General features: G+C 50.4%; 6 protein-coding genes across 6 annotated transcripts; 4 read left to right on the plus strand and 2 right to left on the minus strand.

The window, feature by feature from the left end:
* Positions 1-1,711: 1,711 nt before the first annotated feature.
* Positions 1,712-3,246, plus strand: NEUTE1DRAFT_106385 (uncharacterized protein; the record flags this gene model as incomplete). The annotated part of the gene is made up of 4 exons (XM_009858770.1): positions 1,712-1,850; positions 1,973-2,046; positions 2,403-2,517; positions 3,155-3,246. 4 exons carry the CDS (start codon positions 1,712-1,714, stop codon positions 3,244-3,246), a joined length of 420 nt encoding a protein of 139 aa, XP_009857072.1.
* A 4,146-nt stretch (positions 3,247-7,392) lies between these two features.
* NEUTE1DRAFT_92790 (uncharacterized protein) lies at positions 7,393-9,154 on the minus strand (the record flags this gene model as incomplete). Its single annotated transcript, XM_009858771.1, has 3 exons — positions 7,393-7,539; positions 7,596-8,475; positions 8,538-9,154. The coding sequence occupies 3 exons, from the start codon at positions 9,152-9,154 to the stop codon at positions 7,393-7,395; spliced, it is 1,644 nt and encodes a 547-aa protein (XP_009857073.1).
* A 331-nt stretch (positions 9,155-9,485) lies between these two features.
* NEUTE1DRAFT_119204 (ATP synthase subunit 4, mitochondrial) lies at positions 9,486-10,881 on the plus strand (the record flags this gene model as incomplete). The annotated part of the gene is made up of 4 exons (XM_009858772.1): positions 9,486-9,553; positions 9,635-10,086; positions 10,216-10,438; positions 10,504-10,881. 4 exons carry the CDS (start codon positions 9,523-9,525, stop codon positions 10,521-10,523), a joined length of 726 nt encoding a protein of 241 aa, XP_009857074.1.
* Positions 10,882-11,748: 867 nt separating this feature from the next.
* On the plus strand, positions 11,749-14,841 carry NEUTE1DRAFT_74097 (uncharacterized protein; the record flags this gene model as incomplete). Its single annotated transcript, XM_009858774.1, has 7 exons — positions 11,749-11,785; positions 12,363-12,603; positions 12,643-12,843; positions 12,901-13,215; positions 13,580-13,639; positions 13,691-13,754; positions 13,811-14,841. The coding sequence occupies 7 exons, from the start codon at positions 11,749-11,751 to the stop codon at positions 14,768-14,770; spliced, it is 1,878 nt and encodes a 625-aa protein (XP_009857076.1).
* Positions 14,842-15,469: 628 nt separating this feature from the next.
* On the plus strand, positions 15,470-17,873 carry NEUTE1DRAFT_150775 (uncharacterized protein; the record flags this gene model as incomplete). Its single annotated transcript, XM_009858775.1, has 2 exons — positions 15,470-15,709; positions 16,243-17,873. 2 exons carry the CDS (start codon positions 15,470-15,472, stop codon positions 17,047-17,049), a joined length of 1,047 nt encoding a protein of 348 aa, XP_009857077.1.
* Positions 17,874-19,034: 1,161 nt separating this feature from the next.
* On the minus strand, positions 19,035-19,600 carry NEUTE1DRAFT_133856 (uncharacterized protein; the record flags this gene model as incomplete). The annotated part of the gene is made up of 1 exon (XM_009858776.1): positions 19,035-19,600. One exon carries the CDS (start codon positions 19,570-19,572, stop codon positions 19,069-19,071), a length of 504 nt encoding a protein of 167 aa, XP_009857078.1.
* Between the last annotated feature and the right edge of the window lie 4,049 nt (positions 19,601-23,649).

Below are 23,649 nucleotides of genomic sequence, written 5' to 3' on the forward strand. Positions count from 1 at the left end.
TTGATCAACCGTCTTGATACGGCCGTTTGCTGGTCTTGCCACAAAGGGTTGAGTTTCAGCACAAGCCGTATTTCGACTACGGACGGCAAGTTTTCCGGATGGTGGACGTTCAGGTCCTCCGCCTCTCAGCAAGCGAGGACTGAAGAATCATGGGAGGATCAACATAAGCCAATCGATATTGTAAGGCGGTGGTACCGGCCCTCTTACGATTGGGCTACGCGTCTTTGTCAGCCATCTCTGTCCGCCTTTGTTCCAAAGTTCTGGATTACGCTTCGTCCTACCCGAGTAGCGCTACCTAGAAGCGTCTCCAGCTGCGCCTGGTGGTGAAAGTTCGTTCTGGAGCTGTTAGTATTGGTGAATGTGGAAGATCAGTGGTCCCGCTACTATCAGCCTCTACCATTCGGAATTCGCCGCGAGAAACCCTAAAAGAACACCATCTAGTTTTCAAGCTATACGAAAGACGCTTTATTTCTTTCTTTTTAGCTATCGAAAGAGCCCCGCCGTGCAGTCTCCTGGTTAGTGGCTAGAGGCTCAACATCGCGCAACACTAGGGTCCTACATGCGACCTTTTTTAGTTTATTTTGACCTGGATATCGATCTGGATGGTGGCGGCCGTATCAGACCCAGAACGGCAAATATCCCACCCAACGGCGCAGACCTCCTCTTGCGAGTTTATGTCCGTCGTTATCCAGTATATCCGCACGCTCTTGACGACCCTAGTGACGTTTCGACTGCTGGATGCTTGTTGTTAATGTGCATCAGTCTCTCAGCTTCTCGGGCGGCTGTCTCGCCTATTCCTCTAAACTTCCAGGCCACCTACCGAGGTCGGCCTCCAAGGGCTTCGGGATCCTATTGTTTGCGATCAGGTGGCAGCCATCTCGACGATGTGCAGGGTGCCATCACTTCACCACCCCGCTCTCTTTTGTCTCCTTGGGGTTGCGTCGTGGTGTTTCTGTGGCAATCACGCACACGATGACTTACAGGCCCTATTTTTCCTGCATCTTATGAATCTGAAACATATCTTTTTTCCCCAGCTCCACGCTCAGTCAGCGATCCCGTCAAACAACAGGGTTCAGCTGGGGACAGAGAATATTATAATTCTTTCGGCGAGATGTTTCCCCAAACGGTTTGCGGGAACCGTCTGATATCGGTTCATAGGAGTTGTTTTAACGAAACCCCACATGCTTACCGAGTCTCACTGATGGATATCCGCCGCCAATGCTTGCGCAAGCCTTCTGCAGTCAAACCCAAGGATACAATCACTGGCTCATCCCAGAAAATCCTCGAGATGGTTCTGAACGGGCATTCTGAACAGTCAGTTACGAGTTCTTTACCGCCGAGCTGCTGGGCTTTGAGATAAAGGACGCGATGTTCGTGATTGTGTGTGGTTCAGGCGTGCAGCACCTTCACCTTGATCGAATCCCGGAACTCTGGATCAATCTATTTTGATACTGGCCCGCTAGCCAGAGCTGCATCTCGTCTGATCTAGTCTGGTGTCTGGTGCATTGCGCTTGCGTGAACGGCCAGTGACGGCAAGCCCTAGGTACGGAATTTCTACGCAGAGCCAGGATTTCTCGAACCCGCTCGGTCATAAAATTCTCATCAGCGGAGCAAAAGAGGGGTGGTCTTTTTTTTTATTATTATTTTTGCTGTTGGTGCTCGCGTTTGAGCTATCGGCTAGCGGCAGCGTCCAAGACCAACTGTGTGCAACATGCAGGCAAGAGGATGCAGCGAGCAGAGCATGGGCGCAGGACCACTACTGCAACCAAAAAGTGGTGTAAAAACTGCTGTGTTGCCGGGACCGTTGCAGATGTGGGGCATCTTCGAGCTCTCGGTGGGCTCATTGTCAGGTGAGTGGTGAGACGACATGGAAGAGCCATTTTCGGAGCGTGTTCGGGGTTGAGGAGGAGAAGAGGAAGAGAAACGGAACAAGATGTCATGCCGTGATAAGATTTTGACGAGCCGTTAACAGTACGGAATTGGTTCCTCCCCGGCGCGGCTCGGGTCCGGTTTACGTTAACGATCCTCTGTCGAGGCGCTTGGAAGGTATGTGGAACTGTTTCATGGCGCATTTCCAAGGCTCTACTATTTGTACGATCGTACTTTCATTGTCAGTCCCGACATCTATCGCGCAAACCTTGGGGTCATGAGGGGGACGGGAGGTTTGTTTTGATGGGTGGGTCGGTCCGGATCGGCTTGTGGATTCAAGCGGTGAGCGGAGACGGTCTGGGATCAAAACGGAATCCGGACGGTGACTACTGCGGGAGACATACCCACTCCCGGAGACATATACCAGATAGGCAAACCTTCATCTGCTTGTCTTGGCTGTATCATGTACTGCTACGCAGCATGTGAGATGGGAAAATCTCCCAAAATCTCGCATCTGCTTTGCATTTGTTGAGCAAAAATTCCGGAAAGAGGCTGAGCACCAAAAGGAGGATATTCTGGAGATGTGGAGATATCAGAAAGCGAGTGCCACCTCCCCCTATCGACTTTTATCTTGCGGCTCAAGATGGGGTACGTGGGGTTGTCTTCCATGGATATTTGCTCGACTCGGACACCGTCGATCTGCTGCTTTTCCCTTGGACGAGTTCGCCGATTTCCTGAGACCCCCTCTCTTCGTACGGGACGGAAGAACCGGGGGTGGGGGAGACATGTACCGAGCGTCATTCTCCGATTTTTGTACCGGCTCCCATCGTACTCCGGTATACAACAAAATCATGGTTCGCTCTGCCGTCGTTCTCATAACAGTAACCCAGCATTGGAGAGAATAAGTAAAGATCAAGTTTCTGCGAAACCAAGGAAAAACTCCGATACTTTTCAAGCATTACCTTGCTTCGATGATTCCGGACCTGCATACGAGATGACGCTTCTACTCATGGCTCCATTCACGAGGCTATTACTGCTGTGTATCGTGACTGAAGCCAGGGAGACCGCGAACTCGAACGTCGCCAGGTTGGTAAGTTAAGCCCGCGGAGTTCTGACAATTATCCTGCAAGCACGTGAGCCTCGCTTGGATGGCTCCCTTGTATTAGAAGTCAAGTCAACATGAACAAACATCACTTGAACAACCCCGCGTTGCATACCCATGAACCATGAAGCTTTTTAGCTTGTTCTCGACTCTAGACTCAAAACAGAACAAGCCGACTCCAAGATCCCTACCTGCCTGTCCTGCCTGGTGAGCCTAGCTCCCTGGTTGTGTGCGGCGTCTATCTCCCACGCAAGTGCGCGCCTACGAAGAGATAGGGACAGGAAAGAATGGTACCGAATGAAGTGACGAGGATCCGAATCCTTGTCCTGCTTCTTTTCTCCTCTTGTATATGTAGCTTTTTCTTTTTCCCTTTCTTTTTTGCCCCGCCCCTTTTCGAAGAGGGGCTGGTAACGGACGACGAGCAAACGAACGGTCGACTTCTTGCCTGGTCATCGGTTCTCGTTGCGTCGTCCGTTCAGGTGAACCGGGGCCCTACTGGGCTCCCTAGACCTGGTTGACGATCTTACAATGTGACAAGGTCAGTCACCCAGGTCAGCTTGTCTGGCAGTCTGCAACCGGAAGCCGTTTGAGCAAAGTGAAGCTAAGGTGGGCTTGGTGGGCTCTGCCGAGTTGGGATTTCCGGGGCACTGGCCAGGGTGCACCGCTTCGGTCGCACGATCTACGGAAGCCATAAAACAACGAGGTGAAACGAAACGGGCCCCAATCGGTGCCCGGCAGCGGCGGCGGCGGCAACGGCGGCCAGTCGCCACTCACCAGCGGGCGGCGGGATGACATGGGCATGAACAAGAGAAAGATTATCAATGGTGACGACAAAGCAATTTACATCCATGTCAGGGTTACCATCATTGTAATAGTTTCCGTGCTCACGAACGCACATATCCCATATCCCAGCATCCCATTTACCACCAAACTGTTCGATGACCAAGAGTCAAGAGTCTTATGTGAAGCTCAAACAGGCCTCAAAAGATAACGGCAGATGATCTCTTTTGAAAGGCGGTGTGTTTTAGCTGGCTTCTTCTGTCTCTGCACCCTCTGGATCTGGGAAGCCCAGAGAGTCTGAGAACCACTCACTTGGGACAGGTCTGGTGATCTGATTTGTTACTACTGTCAAGTGGTGAGAGCTGTGTTTCTTTTTATGGTGGGTGGTATGCATTAGCTATCCTTTTGGACTGTTATTTTGTCTCTCATGTTTCTGTCTCGCTCGTTGATGGGCTTGTTGAAGTCGCCGACAGGTTCGAACAGGTCGGTTGAGGATGCTATTTCCAACAGCTCCTTCGAACAATAAAGGAAAAAAAAAAAAAAAAAAAAAAAAAAAAAAAAAGGAAAGCAATGCGCGGTAGGGCTTGCGATGGATCAATACCGGTCACATGTCATTCTTCTTGATTGACTTTCATGTTTTGATGATCTGAAGTAGACTAGTTGTAAGATTACCTACTCAACTGATAACCCTGCCAGACTGATTCAAAGAAACATTATCCTCACCCTCCCTACCTAGGCTGGGTAAGGTAAGCGAAGCAAGTATGTACATATGTGTAAAGAGGATGGAATCAAGCAAGTCTTTAATGCCGATGAAACAAAATATGAAACAAGAACTAATGCACTCTCTTAAGTTTCCCTACGTATTAGAACAGATCGGCATCTACAACAGGATATCTTTCATTCTGCACTAGAGTGAGCGACAAGACTTTTGAAATCTTGCTTATAGGGAAGGACCTTGTAGGCCTGAAAAGCTTTCGGGCCTACTGCTAGCTAGGTAGTGTACCAATGCCGTAAATAAAGCAACAATCTGTAGGAGCGAGTTTAGGTAACTCTCTGTATTAGCTAAATGGTAAAACAGGGCCAAGATAGATCAGCAAGACCACCGACATCAGTCAGCAACATAAATACTTGGTATATCGATAAACTCGTTTGATCCAGTTCTAGGTCGGTCCGACAAAGGTAGGTTTCAAGGTCTGCTAGTTCCGTTTGGGTGTATGTACATGTCTGATACAGTATATGGCAGAGCTATAACCCTACAACATTGCCGGACCGACTGGGGACATCGAGTTAGACTACCTCTAGTTTGTTCGGTATTTGGCGTACCAAGCAGAAAGACTTGGGGAATAAAGCTAATTTGATGACAATGCCGTTTACACACACGTAGTATTCGTTGTAACTTGCTGCATTTTTACACTAGAAGCCAAGCCTGCTCAGTCTTCTTTCCGGGGACTATGATGTAGGGACTTGAAGATCAAAAACTCTAACTTACACTAGCAGATCGGTCAGCGTCATAACCTCTTCTTTCTGTAGATCAGAACCCTGACCGAAAGTCTGACGAACTAGAGTGGAATTCGATTTAGGGATATTGAATATCGATGAACGGATGTAATGATGGGGCTAGCTAACTCGGGGTTTTCGAAAAGTAGCCACAAGGGGAGACGGGAAGAAGGGAAACCGTGGGGTAGGGTCTGAGGTCTGAATGTAGCGGCTGGTAAAAGAATCAACAAAAAAGAGTGAATAATGTGCAATTTTGGAATTTATTCATTTATTTATCTGACAATGCTCGTCTTGACGTGTTAGACAAGTTTCTCTTTCCTTTCCTTGGAAGAATGCCGAACTCAATGTGTAGAAGGAGGTCATCAATGCGCTAGGGTCTTCAATAAGAGTCAGAAGAGACAGGATAAGTGCTCTGGTGACTGCTTGCCAAAACCGGAAGGAACGTTGTTGAGGTCCGAAGTCAGATAATCACTTGAAAATAATCCTATCCGTTTAGCCGTTATCTCAGGCGCTTGAGGGCCTCTACGCTAGGACTGCCTCGTGTCTTGTATCCTGTGTGTCTCGTGTATCAGTCTGCCTAGGTAAACATGGAGCTACCGAAGCCAAGAACGCACAAAAAACTAAGGAGTGCGGGGAGGTGTGCGGCAGTACATATATACGGGGTGAGGATAGGTAGTCAACTAGTATAGTATATTACAGTCTCATATCTAGGTCTACTGCCGATGTCCTCACCCAAGCGACCGCCTTAGGAAAAGCTGATCGGCGGACATAAGGTCCGGACACGAACAAGCCTGGCCAGCTTCACCAGATGAAGCGACGGAACCTTTTTAGGTGAAGATATAAATCTTAGTGATTTATGGACTCGGGCATCTGATAGGTAGTTTTTGGATGGTCGCGATGTTTGCTACTGTACTTATATCTATGTTAGCCAAGCGACCCTGAATGGGATCACTTGTTAGCCAGTTCCTCTCACTTTCGCATTTATAGACTACTTTCAGAAGATTTGCCACCAGACACTTCCTTGATCAGCGTTGTACACACTGATAGTCTTTCGGATCTCAACAGAAAGTAGGGAAGGGGGCGTTGGATTTGGACGGGGGTCTGGAATCAGGTTGAACGTATCTACACATTCTATTCTGTGACCCTGCCACTGCCTCTGACTGATACACAGATAAACACAGAGACACAGACACAAAAGAAGGCTCACACAGAGAAGCGAATGGGTGGATGGTCTTCCAGAGTTCGCTTCACTCTTAGACTTGCACCTCACAAGTCACCACCAAACCAGCCGGTCGGCCCTTTGGTCAGTCGCCACTGGAGGGCACTACTTCTTCGTTTCATCTGATTCTAATCTCTAACCTCTACTAGTCCCTAGTGATCCAAAACCACTATCCGATATGGGTATAAGCACGACCCGAAGCTGGAGAGGAATCCCCGGAGGTTGCTCTCCCCCCAACAATAATAAAGTAAACTAGTCAGCAGCCCCTGACCCCCTCCCTAATTTGGAAAATATGGGGTGATTCACCCCCGTGAGCACACAAATGAGACAGACCATGCTACCCTCTACTGTTCTGTCTTCATCTGCGCCCTGCCTGGCCTGGTGTTGTGGTCGAGTATGACGGTGACCATGTATGACGTCCCACAGAAACACCACAGAACAGAGAGTTCCCGCCGAGCAACCGGCCGCCGGTACCACGAAAGGGGGAAGGAAGGTGGAGAGAGAGAAGAATTTGGATGGTTGAAAGTGCGGTTTGGGGGCTGGAGGAGAGAAAGTCCCCGGGGTTCACGGTTATGGATAGAAGGCAATCAACGTAACCAACAAGCATTTCTCGACCATCACCGCGACTTGTTATTTTTTCCATTCGGCCCTCTTTTCTCCGTAACTAGCTCGATCGCGGTCTCGTGGCTCTGGTCAACAGGTCTGGGGCAGACCCTGGCATGTCTCGGATGAGAACATTTGAACCTTGTTCGCGTCCTGGCAGAGGGCCACTGGCTTCCGAAACAATGTGTCTACCACGTGTTGAGCATGACGGTGGGAGGTAGAGGTTGTCGCTAAACATGTGGAATGCTCAACCGAGCGGACGGTCCGGGCTGCGACTGGGTATGGGAGTCGTACACTATGAGTACGGCATTTGAAAGATGGTTTACGATGAACCAAAATCCCATAGACTGACCAACGGGCTATCAGTCTGCTCTGTGCCAGGATCGGCCTTGGTAAAAATGTGTTTCGGGATCATGAACTCGATGACCGGAGCCTTCTTCACTTCCTTGGACATCTCTGCGTCGATAAGCTGTGGGTGTATGTTAGCCATACGCTTCTATATGCATTTAATTGTGGTTGACTTACACTGCCATAGGAGTGGTCCAGAAAATCCTCCAGGTTGTAAGCCTGTTTTGTAAACTGCTCAGAGATGATCTTGGCAATGGTCGCAACGTTGGGGTGGTAATGAGACTGTAACTGCACAATCTCCCACAGAGAACTGTCAATGGCGTGGGTCTCCATAGGGTCCTCTTCGTCAGGAAGGAAAGGGTCAAGGACTCCCTCCTTCTCGATCAGCTCCTTCTCCTCCTTGGTCCGCGGTATACGGTGCATCATGAATGTGGTGAGAGGATGCTTCTTGAACAGGTTGTAGAACCACGGAACGATGACAACAATGGCGCTTGGTGGTGCGTTGAGGGCGAGACGGGCCAGACGCTTGATGAAGCTTGCCACCAGGACGGCGGGCAAATGGGACGAGCCCAGGAACGTATCGAGGAGGCGGAAGAAGCGTGAGCGGTACTTGGAATGGAGGATGTCGGTATCCAGCAAGGAGTAGAGTTTCTGATAGAAAGACGGGTAATCCAGGTTGCGTTCCTGGATCAGGTAGAACACACCGGAAAGGGCCAGGAGCGAGATAGAGCCGCCAGTGTTGTAGCAGTCGGTAAGGAAGTCCATGAGGAGCTCGGGCTTGATGAACCATGGCGCAATTGAGGATGCCATGACGTCCAACACCTTCTTTCTCTGCTCCTTACTCAGACCCAGGTGCATCAAAGCCAGCCAAGCTTCCTGTGCCCTCTTCTTATGCTGCGACAAGGACCGCAGTGGGTGCTTCTTCTTGACGGGTTGCTCGATATAGAAGTCCTCAAGGTCTTCGGATGACTCTGGGATATCCTCCATCTTGAGGAGGAAATTAAACACTGTGTTTTGTAGCTCTTCATCGACCGACTCGCGTTCTGTAAGGAAGTCCCTACACAAGGATGTTAGCAACTTGCTACGCTGGGCAACTCGGGTCCCATTGGGTTCACGTACTTGATTCCCTCAAACGTGTAAAATCTAATGTCGTCATACTCGTCGATGAACTTGTCACAAAATTCATCACGCACCTCCTCGACTGGCGACGTTAGAAGCGCACTGATGATGGCATTGAAGAGAGGCCAAGGAAAGACGGCCTCGTCCTTGCCCTCCAGGTACTGGGCTTCCGCCTTCAGCAAAGCCATAGCCAGAACGAGAGCCTGGGTGGCAAGCTTGGTGCTCTTGAACATGGCGACAAGAGCCTTATGGTGGTCGGTCAGGCGATCCCGAAGCCACTTTGCGACGGTCGCATCTTTCTCCGAAGCATCCTTCTTCTTGACCAAACTGCCCGAGGCGAGTAGGCGAACGAACACGCGGCACAGAGCTTCGGCGGCGGCGATGGCGGTCTTGGGGTCTTCATTCTGCTTTTCGGCGTACTCTATAAGGGTAGCGATGTTGTTGTAGTGCTTCCTGGACTCGTTGATCTGGGATTCGAGATTCTGGATTTGCGATGCGAGGTCTTCCTTTTCCTCGCCGGCCTCGGACTTTCTGCGCTTCTTGATGGGTTCGCCGTTCTCGGAGCGTTTCCGCTTGACAACCGGCTTCGCGGCTTGGACTTTTACTGTTGAAGGCATTTTGGCGACAGTGTGTCGGTGTTTGGACAAGGAAACGAGGGAATGGACGATTCGAGGAACGGAATGGTTGTCGTATCTCAGCAAAATTTAAGTGGGGCGTCTCCAAGTCAAAGTCCTTCTTTGGCGTCGCGAACTGGAGGTGACATTGGAGACTTTCTTGGCGCCAAAGTGGGGCCTCTTTTTTTGCTCTTGGACTGGCATGAAACTTTTCCAGCGCCTTTGCTGAAGCTCTCAGGCCCAAGATCCACGTGACATCCAGGTACCTCCGGTAAAGTGCCGGGTCAACCCGTTCCGTTAAAACCTCAATTCGACCTTGAAAGCTCAGCAACGTCACTAACAGCCACCCCACGCCCATCCCCTCATTCACAATGGCGTCGCGTCTGGCCAGAACTGCTGTCGGTGAGTAGATTGAGCTCTTGGACGGGCACGTCGGGCGCAAAGACAACACAGAGACCGTCGCTGACCCGGGCGCATCCTTAGGGGCTGCCCGCCTCCGGCCCAGCGTCGTCCCCCGCGTCCTTCCCGCGCTGAGCACCGTTGCTAGCCCCCGCTACTCGTCCGGTGTCCCCTCCGAGGACCCCAAGACCAAGGCTCAGTCCATCATCGACTCCCTTCCCGGCAGCAACCTCATGTCCAAGACCGCCATCCTCTCCTCCGCCGCCGGTCTTTCCATCTACGCCCTCTCCAACGAGTACTATGTCGTGAACGAGGAGACCGTCGTCGCCTTCTGTTTGCTCTCCGTCTGGGGTGGTCTCATCAAGTTCGGTGGTCCCCTCTACAAGAAGTGGGCCGATGAGCAGAGCGACAAGATCAAGAACATCTTGAACTCTGCCCGCGCCGACCACACTCAGGCTGTCAAGACCCGCATCGGCGACGTTAAGCAGATGTCTGGTGTTATCGACATTACCAAGACCCTCTTCGCCGTTTCCAAGGTAGGCGCTACCAGGATGGGGATTGGGATACATGGAATGCAGATGGTGCAGCAGGTGGAAGGATGACACGATTGGGAAGAATGATGTTGAGGAAACAAGGGGAAAGACAGAGGCTGACATGGCTTCTAGGAAACCGCCAAGCTTGAGGCTGAGGCCTATGAGCTCGAGCAGCGCACCGCTCTCGCCGCTGAGGCCAAGACTGTCCTCGACTCCTGGGTCCGCTACGAGTCGCAGGTTAAGCAGCGCCAGCAGAAGGAGCTCGCCCAGACCGTTATCGCCAAGGTGCAGAAGGAGCTCGAGAACCCCAAGGTCCTTAAGCAGATCCTCGAGCAGTCCGTTGCTGACGTTGAGAGTATGTTTTCTTGCCATCCCCGAACATGTGAAATTGATTGAATACATGCTGACATGACTATACAGAGATTGTCTCCAAGGCTTAAATAAACTATTTTCGTCCGACTTGCAAGCGAGGCCCCATTTGTATCAGTGTCCGTCAAGACCGTGTGAAATAGGCAATACAACTTTTTCGTCTCTATCGGCCTTACTCGACCTTAACGCCTTTATGCTATTTTCGATTGCCTCCCGAGCGGCCTTACGGATGTTCTTACAGATTTCCTGTTTCCGGGCTGTGGGGCCTCATGTTGCATGAAGTTTTGGCTCTGAAAGCTGGGAGTTATGGCGGTCATTAAACTGGGCAAGCCGGGACTTGAAGGAATGGTGGTATATTGCCTGAGTCTCGGATATGTAAAAATGCCGGGTCTTTCACTGTGTCCACCATCAATGGTTCTGCTCAACCCAGGTTCTGTCCAAAATGTGTCACAGGCGGTTCCATCTCGGATTTATAAACCAGCCACCCATGGGGAATGACCCGGTCTTGCTGTCAACTTATGTGGAAGGGGTAACAGTTGAAAATGAGGTGGGTTGTGTAAGTCATTTCGTACAAGCTTGTACCTCCGTTACCCTAGACATACCTCGAGGTACAAGTGATAGGCGAACACTTCGACACGATAATACTCTGGTATATATCGGCTGGTTGGAGTACCGTAACTATGACAAGAGCGTCGCTTGTCTTTATCTTTCTCCATGCTGGAGAGAAGCGTTGTAAGCTTCCGCAGATCAGCTCACACAAGAACGCGGAACATCCTCTAACTTTTGAGTTCTTATATGTATTTTATCATGGCCAAGTTCGAGCCGGAGGTACTACGTACTGGGTTGTTGCGATGAAAATTACCTTGCTAGATCGACAAAAGCCATGTATCTCACGAGGATGAGGGGTTCGAAGCTATCTGGTGGTGGTATGACGAAAGCAGTTGGCAAGCTTGGATTATAGCAGCTGACTGTGTTTTGGAAGGTTCACCTGGCAAAGATCTGTTAGGCAAATGGCAGCTTAGCATTATGATTAACGGGTACAGTAAAGGGGAAGTACCAGTGCCTAGGTAACAGATAAAGAGATCTCGACACCCCCAAATTGACACCTTGAGGCTCTGAACGTTCAAGCTTCCGAGCTCCCAAGGCGTGGGTGTGGGGTGCATGTCCCAAGCTCGGCAAGCTTAGGTTCCATGTCTGGACCCCGGGGGGCGACTCCCGCCCTGCCGCCGTCGCTTGTAAATGGGTGGAACCAACCAGGCTTGTTTCATCGTCATTTGATGGAGCCGCTCTCTTTTCATGGATGTCCCAGGACCCCACGATAAGGGCGAAGGAGGTACTTGCGAGTTTATTTTTCTTTGAATACTTTAATCATTTTTTCAAGTCATCGTAGACCCCGTCGCCCCGTGTCTCACACATCGTGCTAGACGCTCCTTGGGCGTCGCTTTATGCAGGCCACGTATTATAAACACCCACTTTGCCTTGGCGCAAGCAGCTTCGTTTATTTACTTAATCGTCGCAAACAAGTCGTCACTGATTTCACCCGGTGCACATCACTAAGACGACTGCCCTCGGATGAGAGGTTCGTCTGATCAAGCATCACCTGACTCGGCCAACTCTTCCAAACTTCATTTTGAGAGGAAGAGAAGAAGGGCAAAATTCACATTCATCTAAAATACTAGTTTCGGTCATCGGTCCGTATTTAGTGTTGGTCAGCAAGGGCATGGTGATGGGGGATCAGTCAGGCCGTCGACACCAGAGCGCGCTTCGTATTCAAGAACCCAATCTGGCAGAAAGAAGACCTCTTCTACCCCAACGGATAACAACAACAACCGGTAGACAAAATGGCAACCAGCATCACTCGCTCGACGGTCAAGTATACGCGTGTGGGGACGACCACTCACAACTACCAGTTTACACCAACATCCACCGGATCCGTCGGGATATCATATCGGTGGTGGAGGACTATCTGAGCCTGGATCAACTGCGCGATATCCGCATCAACATATCTGTTGTTCGTCCGCTGGTGGACAAGTTCTATGCGCAGGACGATATTTCAATAGTCTACTGCTTGCTGGTCAACCGCGCGCAGTTCCTGAACGAGCAGTCGCATCTCAACAACAGGCAAAATGTCAACTACACACGCGCCATGCTGTGTGAGTTAATAGCCACACGCATTCTCAGGCGATGCAGCGAGGACAACGAGGGTCCAGAGGGTCTTTTGGTGCTGGCTCATATCCTTATTGCTGGCTTTGAGCCGTTCCAAAATGCTCCGTCAGAGATTCGACGGGAGGTCCGTGCGCAGACAGCATGGCATAAGACGCTACCAGCCTTGGAGGTAGCCATCCTGAGTGAGGCCAAGATCTTTTTGAGCTCGACATCATGCCAGAAGATGTGAGTCGTCCGACGAAGCTTTGAACTCAGTGGGCATGGGGGCTGACACAAGAACAGTGTGGACGCCATCTACGAGGGACGGGTTATCTACAGCCCTTCCAGCTTCCTGGAGATTATCCCCGATCGTTACAAGCAGAAGCCAATATCTCTGTATGACCCCAGAAAGGCGCCTCTACTGAACCAGTACCGTCTGGTTGTACCGCGGACGCGAAATATCTTGGAAATCATCCAGTTCGTCATCCTCCTGGCGCTCTATCTTGTATTCATGTCCGAGAGATACGCAGGTCGTGTAACGATACTGGAAACTTGCTTCACCGTCTACGCCTTCGGTTGGGTGCTCGATCAATTTGCAACTATTCTCGAGCATGGCTGGTATGTTGAAACTTCACCAATCCTCCGAGACGTCTCATTAACTCGTACACAGGCACGTGTACACTCAGAATTTGTGGTCGTTCCTTGATGTTACATTTGTTTGCATCTATTGGATCTATCTTGTTCTGCGCGTATACGGGTTGCGATCTCATAACGAAGAACTAGGACAACAAGCACTCGACGTGCTGGCCATGGGCGCACCAGTGCTTGTTCCTCGCTTAGCGTTTAATTTACTGTCCGACAACATCCTCTTCTTGTCGCTTCGGTCCATGATGGCCGATTTTTCTTTACTGACCGTACTTGGTGGCTGGTAAGCTCTTCTGGTTGTCTTGATCTGGTCCTTTGACACTGACATCTTCCATAGGTGCTTTTTTGGCTTCCTGTTGTCCCTTGTCTGGCTAGGAAACCACCAGTACTCCTGGGTGTGAGTCCCACTTCCCGCCACCGTTCTTGACATTTACTAAGCTTCTCGTAGAACCATCAGTGAATGGATGATTTACATTTGGTTCGGTCTGGATGGATCTGGCATCCATCATTCGGTATGTCTCAATTTTAATACCTCCATGGCCTGGGCGTATACTAACACATACTCTAGACCGACTTCCACAAATACCTGGGACCAGCCCTAATGGTCATGTTTGCCTTCCTCGGCAACACATTATTCCTCACCGTTCTGGTTTCTATGCTCTCAAATACCTTTAGCACAATAGTCAGCAACGCAACCGCAGAAATCCAGTTCCGACATGCCGTCCTGACTCTCGAGGGCGTCAAAAGCGACGCCATCTTCGCCTACCAACCCCCCTTCAACATCCTCGCTGTCTTCATCCTCATCCCCCTTAAATGGTTTGTCACTCCGCGCTGGTTCCACAAAATCCACGTCGCCAGCGTGCGTCTGCTCAACCTCCCCCTCCTGCTCGTCATTGCCCTGGTAGAACGCCGAATCCTTCCCCCAATCACATCAACAGCAGGAGGAGAACGACCAGCGGAAGGGCCATCAGTCAACTCCTCCTCTTCGCACCCTCGACGCAGCATATGCAAAGGTATGCGCTTCTGGAACAGGTGGCGTATCACCGTCCACAGTGACATCGAGACCGTCTTCGAAGTCCCGCCGCCAGATTCGGTACTCGAGCAGATCGCTGAAGACGATGATCTCACCAAACATTTGATCCGGCGGCAGTTCGTTCGGGGAAATACCGTGGAAGCAGCCACGAAGACACCGGCCAAGGAATCAAACACAGCCAAGGACACAAACACGAACAAGGACACAAACACGAACAAGAAACAGCCACCTGGTCGTCGTGACAGCATCGCCCCGTTCCCGGGCCTGAGGACGGAGTTGCAGGGCGTTTTGAGCGAGAGTGATGAGATGAGCGCTATCACGGCGAGGCTGGAGGCTTTGGAGAAGAGCACAAGGAGGATAGAGTTCATGTTGGCGAAGCTTACGGGCGGGTTGGAAGATAACAAGGATGATACGGCTATCAATGATACGGAAAGTCCGTTTGATTCTGACGAGGAAGGAGAGGAGGGGGCGGTGTCGCAAGCTACAAAAGCGTGAGGAGCCGTAAGGAAATGGGAATGAGAATGAGACTGGGTTTGTATACCTGCGAATGAATAGCGTTTGATGTGCAGATTGAGGTGTTCCTTGCTGGTCTATATGTGACTTTGTTGATTGTGAACCTGGGTGTTAGCGGTTATATGCCTACCAAGAAGAGGGCTGCGGTGTGGCAATGAGCTGGCTAAAGCACATTGACACTCATGATGATGCATTGACAAATGACAAAAACCTACGACTTCCATGACCAAGGCCTGGACAGGCAAACGGCGTTAAAGGGACCAAGGCCGCTTGTTGAAAGAGGAGTCTAATGGCTCAGTGTGGTATGTAGAAATATCTTGAGGCACAGTCCTGGGGCCATTGTCCAAACATGAAGTTTACTGTTTTGGGAGTTTTAACGTCATCCCAACTTACATATTTCATCGATATTGGGGGAGCTGCTTGGTAGATATGATGTTGATCACTCCTCGCTTCCATAGATAGTATTGCATCACTAGGAGTCTGCTCCTTCATTCCCATCGATTCCACGGAAACATGTTCACAGCTTTAGTTCCCATATAAATGCCACATAGAGCCGAACAAGTCTTCCTTCTCGGTATACTACCCATGCAAAAGTACCAGAACGACTAGTATAAGAACTGGAGTTCAGCAATATCTTCTCCCGACCTTCAGCGTTCCCCATTTCCAATTGCCAGCAGCAAGATGTCGACATACGCCACCCACCCTTGCGAAGCCCCCGTTACCTTCCTCTGCGGACATATTTTCCACAAACGCAGAGCATACCATGGTCCTACTATGCAGGTTCCGAGCGTCCCCAGCTCCCTATCGGGTGCGGTACCACCTTGGAGTAATAATGCGCCCGTTCCGTGTAAGTTGTGCAGAGAAAATAAGTTGTGGGAGTATGATTGGAGGAGGAGGGTTTGGATGAAGAAGGATAATGTTGTAAGTGAGAACGGGAAACTTGAGGAGCTTGAGAGGTAGCGGAGGTAGCTGGGCCTGGGATGTGTTGTTTGTCGGGCATCTGGGTTGATAGTAAGGAAGTAGCTACTTTGAATGGCGTTGTTTTCATGAGTCGATGCTAAGTAGCGGGTTTTACCTACCTGTAGACGCAATCGTTTTTTTTTTTCCCTTCCATCACGTCCACGTCTGAAGTGACGATGCTGCTCGCCTAGATGGTGCTTTGTGAAGAGAGAGAGTGAATAGCTCGGTCATCCTTCTGTCTTTTTGCTCTCACGCATACAACCCTTATCACGTGCCAAGGCCGAGTGTTTATCCGAAACGAAAATGAACTTAAAATTTCGAGTCTTGTTTCTTTTTTGTTTAAACAACCCAAATCGGACAAAACCTGAAGCGATCCTCAACGTCGCTGTCGCCAAATACTCACATCTCATTGGTTCAACTCTTGTCCCTTCAGATTTAATTCGTCGGCCTCGAACGAGTACCACCCACCTCTTATACCGACATAACACAGATAGTGCAACGGCAACAACCACCCAAAAACCCATCACCCAACCGCCATCATGCTCCCAACCCCCGACACCTCCCATGTGCCTTACCAGCGCGTCTACGAACCAGCCGAGGACTCCTTCCTCCTGCTCGACACGCTCTCGTCCCCCTCCGAAACCGCTTTTCTCTCATCCCGCTTTGCCTCCCCCAGTCCCTCCTCCCCTTCCCCAGCGCCTTTGGTTCTGGAAGTCGGCCCCGGCTCCGGCGTCGTGATCGCCTTCCTAACCGCGCACGCCTCCACCATCTTTGGCGGCCCGCATGTCCTAACAACCGCCATCGACGTGTCCCCCTTCGCCTGTGCCGCCACCAACCTTACCGTCTCCAAGGCCGTTTCCGAAAATACTTCCACCTCCGGTTTTTGGACGTCAGCAACCCAAGGTGACCTCGTCTCCCCCTTTCGCCCCGGGTCGGTAGATGTCCTGGTCTTCAACCCGCCCTACGTCCCCACGCCTGACTTGCCTGCGCCGCCACCGACAGGGTTGCAGGAACTGAAGGACAAAACGACGTTTGAGGAAGATTCGCATCTGTTGGAGTTGACGTATGCTGGAGGGAGGGATGGAATGGAGACGACGGATAGACTGATTGAGGCCTTGCCGGGGGTGTTGAGCGAGAGGGGGGTGGCGTATATTCTGCTTTGTGCGCAGAATAAGCCGGAGGAGGTCAAGGGGAGGATCAGGGCGATGGGTGGTGAAGGGAAGTGGAAGGCGGAGACGGTGGGGACTAGTGGGAAGCAGGCGGGTTGGGAGAAGTTGCAGATTGTGAGGGTTTGGAGGTAAATGGAGGGACGGAATGCTGGTGATGGGTTGAGGATGGGGAGGAAAGCGCTGAAGAGGGTGGAAGAGGGGGAAGGACGATGGTCAGTCACGTACAAGGCTCGAAAATTCTGGGGGAGATTTGGTATAGAGAGTTGCTGATTGTCCCGCCTTCTCCAGTGGGCATATATCGCCGTCTATCTGTTTTGTAATACATAAAATAGTTCATTCCGGTGGCGGTTGGGCGCGCCTTTCTCTCTCTCCCTTCCCGCTAGCAAAGTGATTTTATCCTGTCCAGAACGCCGCAACGAAATCCCAATGCTTGCCCTCTGCTCCGATCCGATGGGGGGAGTGGTGTTTATGTGTGTAACACTCGATGCGAATGAGGTGAATCTTGAGTGTCGCTCAAGTAAAGATCTGGGATATGCTCCTCGATTTTGTGAAGCGCACTCATCGTCGATTTTGTCGTGTCGTCGCCACCGGACGTTATTTCGGGCTGGCCTTGATCTTCCCAACCAAGACGGTCAAGCCGGTCGACCGAAGGGGGCATAAAAAACCGAAAAAATTCCACCATTAACCGTAGTATAGCATCGTATCGTCTCTGAAAAAAAGAATCTAATTCGCACGTTTCTGTCGTCCAGGGAGACGTACGCCGTGGCCGATCCCAAAGAAACGAGATCCGCTTAGCCACGGCCACGACCGCGGCCGCGACCCATTCCCCTTCCTCTGCCACGGCCACCACGGCCACCTCTGCCGCCGGCGCTGCGGTCCGCTTCCTTTCTCGCCTTGTTCTTGGGCTTCACGGAATCGTCAACTAGCAATGTATCGAGCGGCAAAGAATCGGGAAGTATGAAGTAACGGATGGTCGAGCCCCTGTAGGGTTTCAATAGTTAGTGATGCCCTCGAAAACTGAAAAGCGCCACTCCCCCTTAGTTGAAAGGGTTGACTTACCTAATGTTCATGGCATCCAGAGCCACAGCGTCCTGGCCCTTGGGGGTCATCTTGACGTTGCGAAGCGCAGTGTCCATGCGGGGTGTGACCGAGGCGATAGTGCCGTGTACAATCGTGCCGTTCTTCAACTCAATCGTCACCGTCTCGTTGGCGCATTTCATCAAAAATCTGCAGTGTTGAAGTAACGGATTCCACTTCGTCAGCCTGGTGCCCTTGGTGTTCTTTTTCTAGTAGAGCAGCATGGACGCGCGCGAACACGGGCTGGCAGCCTTGAAGGCGAGGACTCAAAGCTCAGCATGCGTCGTGCAAGAGAATAGGATTGAAGTCGGGTGGGATGGGGTATCGGGTACATGTAGCGAAAGTATCAGGAAGCAAGGAGAAATCTTACCTGACCAGCTTCATCTTGACTTATTTGGACAACGCGTAACTGGATATGTGTTGTATGGAATTGGTGGTGACAAGGTCTCGATTACCCGCTTGTTACAGTACTTTGTCAATCAACAGTCGCGACGGGAGAAGGCTTGTCGAGCTTCCTTGGACGCTTGGACAACCATCCAAGCGTCAGGGTGGAGCAAATAGCCTGCCGTCGCTACGCGCCAAGACAGAGCCCGTGTTCAATCACGTGAGTCGAGCTGAATTGGCAAATGGCGGCTTGATAACCCCTAACCCTGGAAGTCATGCGTTTCAAGCTCTCCATGAATTGCCTGCCCTGCGCATGATCTGTTCATGTGCTGAGTTGAAGCAACCAGATAATTGGGTACACGAGATGGGCTGGCTAACTGTCACGCCGAACAACAGGGTGTTGCTTCCTATGACTTTGTCTCAGGAGCTATAGCTGTAGTTGCACAGGTCATGATGCCTCATGGCAGGCTAAGGACCATGAAACGAACATCGGGCTTACAGCCTTCAACTGCCTATCCTTTCATATAATTCGGAACGAAAACAGGGTGGATATGTAAATGCCATCGTCGCTCAACTCCAACACGAAAGCAAACCATAACACTGTTTACAAGATGCCATGGCAACTTCGCTAAAAAGACATTCGCTTGTACGTTGTGCGTGTGGTCATTCCCCGCTCAATCGCCGGGATATTCACTTGTCCTTCTCGTTCTCGTTCTCCGAAACCTTCTCCCACTCATCTTCCGTGCTGACGCCGCTCTTAGTGCCCAGGCTCGATGTCTCCTCAACCACTCTGTGCTTCAGTTCTCCGATCTGCTGGATAGGCTCAACCTCATGGCTGACCGCCTCTGCAATTGACTCCTGCCTCGTGAGGCTAGCTGTCGATGTAGCTGCCTCCACTTCTGTTTCGCTGTCTTCCGATGTGACTGGGGTTGGCGCCGCTTCTTTGGCTCTTCTCGCCTTTTCCTCTTCTTGGATTTGGTGCACCTTCAATTCCGCCGCGAACCAGTTGATGGATCCCCAAAGTCCACCGCAGAGAGCCGAGAGAACAACAAAGTGGATACTCCATGTCGCAAAGAGGAGGCACGCCAGGACAATTTGCAGAGCGGCAAATGTGACGTTTGTCGCAATAAGGAGGGTGGGAGTCGGCCCCGGAGTGAAGATCGACTCCCAGAGATTTGTAACGAAGGATGTCATTGGGAATATTAGGCTGTCGCTATGTCGGCGATGAAAAGTTTGACCGTGAGGGTATGTCGTGTAAAGGAAAATTCTTGCTGTCGATTCGTGTTCAGGACGGTGCGCCGTGGAAGCGATGCGGACAAACGAAGAGACAAACTCGCAGTATAGTCAATGATTCGTAGTGGATGACTACAGTCGAAGAGAAGGTTAGTTACGGCCTCACAACCTTTATAGATGACGAGGGACAGAAGGCGGGGGACGGATGAGGATGTGCAGCCCAACCAGGCAAAGCCCGTAGGGCCGAAGAGCTGGTCACCCGCCGAGAGGACAGGGCCATGGTTACCAGATCACAAGACACGGTTGCTCTTCAACTACTGACCTATTCTAGTTGTAAAATTTGGCCTTTGATGGCTCCAAAGCGTGCCGTCCGTTGCAGGCTGCCACCGGTGGGACGACGCAAGAAATTGTCGGCAGAGGGTGATCTTTTCTAGATCAGATGAAAGTATGTGCGATACGGTCAATCGATGCCACAGGATTGGGCGTGCGTAAACGGCGTGCGTAAAGTAAGATAGACAGCTGGGTGTGCAGCACTCGAGTAAATGACAGTTAAGTAAAACTCTGCCTTGGACAGAAGAAGACGGCCGGGAAAGCAAAGGTCTTGTGGTGGATGTTGAAGATCAGTTTGGCAATGTCGTGAGTCTGCCCGGTAATTCTTGAATTCCAGTTTATGGCAGAGGTTCGTGACGTGACGACTGGACGGCGGGGAAGATCGATGGATATGGTGGGGTAATTTAGGTACATATGTAACCGCCTTTTCAGGCTGAAGGAGTGGGTCTAGACCGGGAATTGAGTTCAGCTTTCAGCTCCACTTGGTTACAGAAAAAGCTGAGTCTACATAGTAACTGTACGTAACCCGCGAAGCCATCGCGGACTCCAACCGTTCCAAGCATTCAATAGCTGGCAACATGATACGCCAACTGTACAAACAACGTCTTGTATACCTTAATATGACCTTGATTGTCACAAGTTGCCGAGACTAGATCTCCTGGCTACGAAGCTCACGAGGTTGCAGCAATGACTACCGAATTGGTCAAAGGTCCTAAGCAACCAACATCTGAACGCAGTGTTGTACTCTTGAAGATGGAATGAGGGGGGTGCGTCCCCGTGATCCGACTGGCACAATATATTTTTATCCTATCACAATGTCCCGTCCTGGACGGTGACGAGGGCGCTTATGTCGGAGATGCGCTGCGATAAGGAGGCGTATAAGTCACTAACAGCATTCGGCTGGCTATCGGCGAAAAAATCGTTAGGGCCCACTCCATACCACTAACACTTACAAGCAATACCATCTTCATCCGCATCTCGGTCAGGCATCCTATCTTGTGCCATCTGGGCATCCATGGACTAGACAAGCACGGCGTTGGAACAGCGTGAACCCCAGTCGCTCGGTTAACTTGCTATGACACACAGATATGCAGATGCGTGCAAGAGTAATCCGAAGGTGTGATGTATTTGACTATGAGGTGTTTGGTTGCGCTCGCTTGTCAAACAAGGTGAATGGGAGTAGCATGTGGCCATTATCGATGGATATCTCCTGCCACATCATGATACTTGGTCTATCGAGTCAAAGTAGAGTTTCATGTCCATCCCAGAACGTCAACCGAACAAAAAAAGAAAAAAAAAAATACCCCTTTACAGTAAGACTCGCAACTTTGAGATTCGGAAAGACAGGTACGACACGGGGTTATAAGTTAGACAGAAAAGCATGATGTGGCACATATGTAGGTAGCCAACACTCTTGACCCGGCTTTCCTGAATTGCGAAGTTGCGAGTATTTACGATACGCAGCCACTGGTAATGGATGACTGCATTATGGGAAAGCTGCCACCCACATAGGTAGATTTCTTGCGACTGAAGTAGCCTCGACGCCTGCTTAAACCTGACCGGTCCTGCACAAGTGCGTCTAATGCACAAGGGCTTGATTCACAGTTTGTTCTTGACTCCAAGATCAGCTACAGATGGCCCTGAAATTTACGGCATCACTTTACGAGATAACAACAGTCTACAACACACCATCTTGCCAAATTACGTCCCTGTTTACCTACGAACCTAGCTACCGACAAGACCATTTTGAAGGCTGTTTGAAAGGTGTCAGGTCTCCAACACGGTCCACACCTCTTTATCACACGAATTCGATCAATTTTGTTCGATAGGTATGCGCGAGTAAACTACGATACAGTCATTCAAGACTGAAATTCCACCACACAGCACGCCAAAAACATTTCCTCATACCTTAGTTCTTCTCATGTAAGTACTGACCATGTGTCAACACAACATTCGAACTCAAAAGACAGCACCTACACTTGGCTTAAGATGCATCTGCAAGAGCCTCAGTCACACGGGCCCGGCGCCCCTTCGTTTTCCGCCCGTCCACAATTTGAATTAGGTGGGGTGAAATTCCGGGACTAGCCGGCCACCCATCGACTTCGAACCATGTACTCCATTTCCGCTCTTTACAGTTCAGGCGGGAAGTGTAGAGTAGAAGACACCTATCGGCTGTAGGCCACCCACGATTATGCTACCTATAATTGATCAGAATCTCCGAGATGATACGCGTGATTCAGCTATGAGAACTCAACGTTCAGTATCCTACCGTCCCTCAAAAGCCCTACGGTGTTAGATATCGATGAGCACGCTGACTTGGATGAGATGGCGATCTTGATTGAACGGTCTAACGACGGTTTGGAGGAGCTCAGAATAAGAATTTCATCAGGCACATAGAGGTACATAAGGGACTCTTCATGGCGTGAGATTGTTCGACCCTCGAGCAGGTAGATCATACATAATGCGAGATGGCCAGGTGAGTGTACCATTAGTGAGAAACGCTTGGGAGATGTGTTGGGCGTCTCAGTCGGCAAGAGACGATATACGGAGGCGATCATCCCAGACGAAAAAGCATGACACTGACATGTCTGTATCAAGGACCCAAGTTTCAAGCTCGGCGACAGATTTTTCTGCTCAACGAACATTTGTCGCCCAGTCTTCCACCCGTCAGCCTTCTACATCGGCGTTGCCATCAGCATCTGAGAACATAAGACTAGAAAATTCTACGGCCCATCTTTAACCTTGTCGCAATCATAGCGGACAGTGCAGCATTTGTTATGGTGATATAAACTCGTGGAGCCGCTCGAAATAACTGATAGTTTTTCGAGATATTTGTCCCACGGAACCTATGTCCCTGTCTTTCTTGACATGCTTGAAAGAGGTACATAAGTCGAGCGGTCAGTTTGACAACAACAACCTAGTGGCCAGGCTTTCGTGATTCCTAAATAGTAGCGAAAGAGGAGTGGGAAGATGAGAACTGGAATTAGTTCCTGTAACATAGAAGTACCTTGCTTCATCATTCCTAGACCACCGAATCCATGAAACAAACGAGCACGACACTGCCTTGTCCCTCGTCACTAAGTTGAAGGTCGATCTTCTCACTGCGACAGATTGTATCGCCCGTAGGCTTACATTATTCCTGTACCGTATGTGGAGACCTACCTATCCATCACTACTCGCTTCAGCTTTCCTTTCTTCCTTTCCTTTCCTTCTTTGTACCTACTACCTCACCCGCCAACCAGTCATAACGCTATAATGGAACCGTACAAAGGTACCGTACTTTGTCAATTCGACAAGTCTACAATTTTTTCCAATTGAGAATAATAAAGTATCCACGCCTCCATCGTCCCTTCGAAGTTGCTTGTCTCCTTATCACATGTGATTCATAACGCACAATCCTGCGTCAATGGAAAACGTTAGGAATTGTAAGTATTGTATAAGAGCAGCGTAACAGCTCGACTTACAACAACAGCCCGATTAGCTCAGCTGGTTAGAGCGTCGTACTAATATCTTGTCTTTCGAGATATCAAGTTCATGCGAAGGTCAACAGTTCAATCCTGTTATTGGGCATTTCCTTTTTCCATTTTTTTTCTTCTTTTGTGGGGTAACTGATGTGGATGACGTAGACAGGGATGGTCAAGAATGTGTGAGAGAGAGACGACTACTATCTATGTACCATTGCAGTGTCCATTTCGGGAAGAGACGAAG

This window comes from Neurospora tetrasperma, assembly GCF_000213175.1.
Source record: "Neurospora tetrasperma FGSC 2508 unplaced genomic scaffold NEUTE1scaffold_81, whole genome shotgun sequence".
In the NCBI taxonomy this organism is placed as follows: Eukaryota; Fungi; Ascomycota; class Sordariomycetes; order Sordariales; family Sordariaceae; genus Neurospora; species Neurospora tetrasperma.